This window comes from Furipterus horrens, unplaced genomic scaffold (assembly GCF_987537825.1).
Source record: "Furipterus horrens unplaced genomic scaffold, mFurHor1.1.pri manual_scaffold_2, whole genome shotgun sequence".
In the NCBI taxonomy this organism is placed as follows: Eukaryota; Metazoa; Chordata; class Mammalia; order Chiroptera; family Furipteridae; genus Furipterus; species Furipterus horrens.
This window is the reverse complement of record NW_028327172.1, coordinates 63286342-63293694: the sequence shown is the minus strand read 5'-3', so window position 1 is coordinate 63293694 and position 7353 is coordinate 63286342. Positions and strand designations below refer to the sequence as shown.

The 7353-nt window shown below is 54.9% G+C and overlaps 1 protein-coding gene across 1 annotated transcript; it reads right to left on the bottom strand.

Annotated features, from left to right (window-relative positions):
- Positions 1 to 1374: 1374 nt before the first annotated feature.
- On the bottom strand, positions 1375 to 5106 carry LOC150018698 (protein PIMREG-like). Its single transcript, XM_090267319.1, has 5 exons — positions 4894 to 5106; positions 4078 to 4410; positions 2525 to 2820; positions 1957 to 2052; positions 1375 to 1734 (listed from the first exon to the last, which is right to left on the bottom strand). The coding sequence occupies exons 1-5, from the start codon at positions 5104 to 5106 to the stop codon at positions 1665 to 1667; spliced, it is 1008 nt and encodes a 335-aa protein (XP_090123445.1). The 3' UTR covers positions 1375 to 1664.
- Between the last annotated feature and the right edge of the window lie 2247 nt (positions 5107 to 7353).

Genomic DNA, 7353 nt, shown 5'->3' with positions numbered 1-7353 from the left:
CGTTGTCACTTAAATAAAAACCTTATTTGCCTTTAGAATATGCTTTGCTCTGAATGACACCGAGAAACCTTTCCTGTTACTCCTGGTCTCCCGGACCTGTGGGCGGGCTGGCTGGGAGTGAGCGTGGATGAGGGGAACAAGGCTTGGCTCCACACCATAGACGGAGGGAGGGCGGGGGCAGGTGACAGAGAAGGGATGTCAAATAGGGAGAGAGTCTTTATTATGAAAAGCACTGTTATTGAGGAAAGGTACACACTAGTTTCTTTCTCATAAAATGACAAAGCAGATATTTAAAGTAACTTACAAAGGGCAGGAGCTGTCCTGAGCAGTGCTGCTCCTCCCTGGCACCCACAATACTGAGAATATAAATAGGTACCCATGGGCCCCGTGTTGCAGAGCCTGAAAATCTCTCCCATTCCTTTTTTTTTTTTTTTTTTTTTACGGTATATTTTTTAAAAAGATTTTATTTATTTATTTTTAGAGAGAGGGGAAGAGAGGGAGAAAGGGAAAGAAACATCAATGTGTGGTTGTCTCTATGCGCCCCCAACTGGGGACCTGGCCCACAACTCAGGCCTATGTGCCCTGACTGGGAATCGAACCAGCAACCCTTTGGTTCTCAGGCTGGCGCTCAACCCACAGAGCCACAACAGCCAGGGCTCCCATGCCTTCCTTTGGAGCAGGGATGGGAGCTGGTTCCCAATACCCTGGCACTGGTAACATGGGGTGACTCCTCGCAGATCCCATTCCTGGGTGCACAACTCAGTGCTTAGTGCTCAGGTACCTTCTGGAGCCTGCACTTCACGTTGCAAAAGAGACAATCACAAGGCTCAAGTGTGGGAGCATCTCAAAGCCCAAAAGGGGAGTAGGATGAACACCCCCCCTACCCCTCCCAGGTCTCTTGAGCCACCCTTGGGCTGGGGCAGGTAGTCTCTGCCGGGCTCAGATGTGGCCCAGGGGGCACTGCTATGTCCTAGAGACTTTCTCCAGGAACTCGAGGGGAGGCACGGACCCTAGGTGTGGGGACATGGGGGTCAAGTGTTGCTTTCTTCCTGCAAGACAGAGCTCAGGACAGGGGAAGTAAGGGTACCATAGCATTCCCCCAAAATGAGGGGCTGGAAGGGGACAGGGTCAGGAAGGTGAGCAGCTCCGGCTCCGAGCTGGCAGGAAGACTGTACTTCCCATCCTGCTGGCCATCAGCTCTGTGGGTTTTTCCAGAAGACTCGGTTCTCCAAATATGCATATGTGCTCACGTGGGAGGAGGAGGAGAGGAAGCAGGGGCCGCTGAGAGTGGTGCTTGGTGCTCGGGAGGATGGCGTTACCTGAAGGGCACTGTCCTCAGTCACGAAGAAGAGAGAGTCATGTCACCACTAGAGACAGGAAAGCAGGAGAGACAGATACCATTGGGTGCTTCACGCTCCGGGGGGCCCTCCCAACTCGGACTAGACAAGACCAGACCCGACAACATGGTGGGAACTTGGCACGCTCGGCACATAGTCAAAGCCGTCCAGGCCCCACCGAAAAACCCGTCATGGCCATGTACAAATGGCTCCAAGCTAGGGCAGCTCCAGACCCAGGATCTGCCCTCACGACGGGGTCCTGAGCAGACAGACCAGGAGCTCCAAGCAGCCATGCAGCTTTTCCCAACTCCATGGGCAGGCCGGGCATCAGGGAGCCATGGCGAGTGTCGGAGGCAGGGCAGGCCTTTCAGGAACCAGGTACCAGTCTGGTGCAGTTCTGCGTGATGGACAAGGGCCATATATATCCGGGGTGCATCCTTAACCACCGCCCCAGCCCCAATTAGGTCTTTTGTGCCCTCTGGTGTTGCAGATAAAGAGACCAAGGCTCAGAGGAGGGGAGGGACTGGCCAGGGTCACACAGTGGGCCAGAGCCAGAGGCCTGCCTAAAAAGGAGGACCCTCCCAGCCATTTCCCTCTGAAGCATGGGAAGCCAGCTTACCTCTCTTCAGCCACAATGGCCACATCCAGCTCCTGGGACAGCTTCTGGAGATGTTGGATTCCTGCCCCCACAAGCTCTAGGTCGCTGTCAGACTCACTGAATAGAAGGAAAAAGCCACAGGCACCAGTAACTAGTTGGAAATCTGTGGCAGGAGCCCCTTTCAACCCAGCACTGCAGCCTGGGGTCTATGGGGGCTGGTCATCCCCCTAGAACCTCACTCCAGGAAGTGACATCAGAGCAACTTAGAGCAGCTGGCAGAAAACGGATGGATTGAGGCTCATGAGATCAAGGTCAAGGGCAGGCGATCCTGCAAAAAGGTGAGTCCTGCTCTTCCTCACTTGGGGCTCAGTCCCAAGATGGCTGCCAAACTGGTGTCCAGGCTCACTAGGAGGCTTGGGAGAGTGTGATACAGACAGAGCTAAGCTCACCTCTTTCTTTTGCAGATGGGGAAACTAAGGCCCTAAGGGCTTCCCCGGCTCCCTGACTGGGGGTGGGGGGGGAGGCCCAGGAGGTGCCCAGAAGCCATTGGACCATTAACGCTTTGGGGGCAGGGTGCTCTTCTGCTTACCTGGGTGAGCAGAGGGGCTCTGTAGAGGAGTAGGGGCTCCGGAAGGCGGCCTCCCTCCTGGACCTCCGCAGTGGGTATGCGCGTGGGCCCACGTGGGTGGAGAGGCAGTGATGCTCTCTCTCCCAGGGGCTCAGACTTGAGCGGACAGTGGTGGGTCCAGACAGCCGGGTGCTCCTCTGGCTCATGCTGCGACCTGTGGGGCTATTGCCCTTCTGTGTCTCCCTCTTCCTCCTCCTGGCTTTCACCTGAGTTCCCACCAGCCACTTGGAACCGCTGTGGCAGGACTCCTGGATTCTCTGAGACAGGTATGTGGAAATGTGAGCACAGATAAGCCAAGGACAAGCACCCTAGTCTCCAAGCCATACCTCTGGCCCCTCCACCTGTCAGCTGTCCTGCACACACAAGCAGCTTTTAGTCGCAGCGGCGAGGGATATGGGTGATGCCATGTGGCATGGGTCCTCTGCCAGGGCCCAGTTTAGAGCCCCCAGGGTATGAGTGCAGGGGTCAGCGGCAGAGCCACTCTGGCTCATAGAGCCTCCATTCACCTAAATCCGAACCCTCTTTCGGGACACAGACTAATCCAGAGACTCGAGGGCAAAGCCTGCTCTCCAGGATACCATGGGATAATTTGTCCCTCTGCTTCTGGTCTTACTCTATTCCATCCTCCACACTGATGCACAGAGATCATCTCAGGGGCAGTTCTTATCATGACACTCAACTGCTCCACACCATTCTAGGGCTGCTCATCACCCACAGAGTCAAGCCCTAACCCCGAGCCTTTCACACCAGCTGGACGACGGCTGTGCCTCCACTTGGAAGTCCGCGGGGTCATCTCACACCCAACGTGAGTGACAGCTTCCTGCCCAAACATGTCATCTGACACCATACCCTTCCAAATCTACCTTCTGAGCAGCTCTCAAAGTTGCTTACTCCTCTGCAAGTCCAGGCCCCCAGGTCCCCTCATGGAAAAGTCCCTTTTCCATCAAGTAGCTGAACAACAAGTTCTAATATGCTAATTAGACCCGGTTCCCACGCTGTTATAAGTTCTTCCCACTGGCTCCAAGACTACCGGTATCTCTCGGGAGTGTGGACACCTTGGGCACTCTGGGCGCCTCTCACTGCCCTGCCTTGCTCTCTGGCCACACCCAAACTAAGCTCCTGCCAGCTCTCTTCACTTTCTCCATCTCCCTCGGCTCTGAGTCTGGACTCACACTAGTCCCCCGGTCTTACATGCTCCTCGTTCTTCCCCTTTCTTGAGTGAATTCCATGGAATGACCTGCTCAGGGAAGTCTTCACCCACTAAGCTTGTTTCGGGTGTCCTCCCACCATGAGCCACTTGCTTACAATTTCATCTTGTGTTGTGGGGGGATGTTTCCTCGAGGACACTGTTCTCGTTCACTCACTCAACTGTTTGTCGAGCACCTACTAAGTGCCAGGAACTATTCGGGGTGCTGGGGACACACCACTGAACGAATAAAGTCCTTGTCTTTATGGCACCTATGCTCTTGGGGGCTCCTTAAGGCAGCACTGGACCTGGACATGGTCAGCAGTACCTGGGACACGGCACCCCAGGCGTTCTTAGCTGAGCGAGCTGCAGCCTGGAGGCCCTGCTGCTCCGGCTCTGGGGTTTCCAGGCGTGTCCAGGAGGGGCCCGGCCCCGCGTCGAGGCTGACTGCTCTGAGGGGCAGCCTCCCTTGGAATTGTCCGCAGAGGGAGCCCAGGGCTCCCCTGGGGGTCTCCAGATGGTCAGCCGCGGGCTGCAGCACCTCATTCTCCTGCAGCTGCTCGTGGTCCTGTAGAGATCTCCTGCAAATGGAGACACTCACGCCTGGCCACCGAGAGGCCGGCCATCTGCCTGGCCAAGAGTCTGTTCTGTCCGCCAGACCCTGGGGAGGAGGTCAAAAGGCAGGTCAGCAAGGCCTCCTCCACCCCATTCTCAAGCTCCACATGGACAAACCCTGGGTAAAGGAGAAGCAGGCTGGGGAGGGGTGCACTTGGCAACTGTGGGTGCCAGGAGGAGGTGCTTCCTGAAACGTGGAGATGGTCAACAAGGCCCAGAAGAGGACAGAGGCTGAACAAGGCTGGTCAGCGTTTCCCGCGGTCCCTTGTCTAAAACAGCTGTCTCTCCATCCCAGCCTCCTCTCTGCCAGGGTCGCCTCATGATCAGCCCTCCTGGAGCCTCAGCAAATGGGCCCAGCGCGCGATCAGCGCCTCTTTTACAACTTGCCCTGACCCAGTGCGCTCCTGCCGAGACCCTGGCCGGCGGGCCAGAGCCCCGGATTTCCAACTTGGCAATACCCAGACGCCCCACCCCCGCGGTCCAGGTCTCTTCTGAACAGAAGCCCCACGATGCCCCGGCCTGCACTCACCCAGGAGCTTCCACGGTCACCGGACGCCGAGCACAGATGCACCTCGCCCACCCCAGCTGATTTTTGAAACTCCGCGCGGACCCGCCCCCTGGCTCTGTTCTGGTAGCCGATTGGCTCCGTCCCCGCCTCGCTGTCGCACCAGGGATCCCATTGGCTCTCTGCTCTTGAGGCCGTGAATCTCGCTCTCAGATTTGCCGGGTTGTCCCCGTTCATCCCTAAGGACACCGGCGGGGCTGGGTGCGGCGTGACGCTGCCTGATGCTCTGTGTCCGCGGGTCCCGCCCCCCCGTCGCCGCCGGATTCCTCTGCCGCCCGCAGGCTCGGCCCGGCGCCACCTCCCGGACGCCCGGCGGCAGGCCGCCGGGGCCCCTCCTAGCACTGCAGGGAGTTCTGGCGGGTCTTACTGGGCGGGGCGGAGGCGGGGCCCCGGGCGCTTCGGGACCCCCTCCCACCCAGCTTGGAGGTCTCAGAGGTTTGGTCACAAAGAACTGGGGGCCTGAGTTCCCGTGGAGGTTTCGTTTCAAACTTCCCTCTTGACCCTCTGCCTTCCTGAGACAAAGCTTTGCGCTCGTGTTCCCCATGCTCGCCACCCCCCCCGTTCTACCCCCTAAAAATGCATCCTGGAAGAGCGGACAGTTGGGAGCACACCTCCGCTCCCTCAGCTCATTGACCTCTTCCCTCTCTCCAGTCGAATGCCTCCCTCCCCTTAGCATCCAAACGAGCGAAAAATTATGACATTTAGAAAGCACCCCGCTCCCTGTCCCTCCTTTATTGGATCTCAGAGCCGCACTGGCCACTCCATCCCTCGGTTTCCTTGGTGCCATCTTCATCTGGTTCGGCCCGCCCCACCCCCACCCCCAGCCACCTTTGCTGAGGGGCTCCTCGAAGCTCTGTCCTTAGTCTCCTCTTCATCTCTGGGTGATCACACCCACCCCTCTGGCCTCGGTTACAGCCCCCACCTCCCTCCGCGCCCCCAACACACGCGGGATGGTGAGAATCCTGAACACACATGGGACAAGTTACATGCACCAAGAACCTGCGTCAAGCACCTTATTATTATGAACTCATTTGACTCTCCTTGCAGCCTAAGACTAGATGAGGAGACTCGGGTATGCAGAGGTTGTGTTTGTTCCCAGTTTGCCACAGTCATTATGTAGCAGTTAGTATGTGTACACAAACCTGCCACTCTGGGCCCAGGGTCCATGCCTCTCCCCACTGCACCTCACTGCCTCCGCTCAGCCTGCACCTCTCCCAGACAGGTGTGTTTAACCACTTCCTGGCCGCCCAGCTCCTCCTGCGCTCTGCACCACCTAAATCAACACCCCAACAAACATCACCCTGGTCTCTCCTGGCCCGCCTCCTTCTCCATGTTCCCTCTCGGATCTTTCCAAATACCTACTGGTGTCTGATAGATGAAACACTGTGCTAAAAATGAGTCATGGAAGTCAATAGAGCAGATGCGTCCTTAACCTCATGGAGCTCAAATCTAGTGTGTGGGGAGAGATGGATATTAACGAATCAAGTTACCAATAATGAATTAATCCAAGAAAATTATGAAACAAAAATAGTCATTTAAAGCTGATACCTAGAGAATGAATTAACCAAGTAAAGCATGTGTGTGTTTGAGTGTGTGCCTGTGTGTGTATATGTGTGTGTGGGGGGGGGACTTCTTGCACAGTGAATATCATGTTCAGGGGAATCAGTACCCAAGTTAAGACCCCAGCACACACACATACTCGTATACATAATGGAAACAAACGTTTCCTGAAACAATACTTGACTATGTGTAATGTCCTTTGATATTTTATCTATTTTTTTAAAGATGCGGGTGACAATTTACTACATGGATTTTACAATGGCTCACCGCTCTAGTTTGCCTGTTCACCTTGGTCCCCTAGTTGGGTTGTTTGTTTCCCAAGTGTTAGAAGTGTTTGTTTCCAAGCCTATTTATGCCAGTAGTATTTGTTACTGTAGTTAGGGAATTGAAGTCATGTCCTTTACCAATGAAATATGAGGGGGGGAGGAGCAAGAGTTGTTATTTTTAGGAAAACTAAATTGAAAGTATGGGAAAGACTGGGGAAAGAGAAACACTTAGAAACAAGTCTTCCAAATTAGATCGTCTTGCCACGATTGTCTGTCAGTACCTGTCACAATGCCTGACACTTCATGTTCATGGCTACAGCAGCTTACATCTGCCCACGATGTGTGTGCTAAGTGCATTTCTTTATTCTTCTTTCACCCTCAAGGCAATTCTATGAAGTAGACACTATTGTTACTCCCATTTCAGATGACAAAACTGAGGCTCAGAATCTTGCTCGGGATGGAGGAGTCAGAGCAGAAACTTAAGCCCTGGATCTCTGACTCTTAACACCTGAATTCTTTTATTTGTTTATTTTTGTCAACTTAACTTTTTTTATCCTCACTCGAGTACAAGGGAGGAAGAGAGAGAGATAGAGGGAAG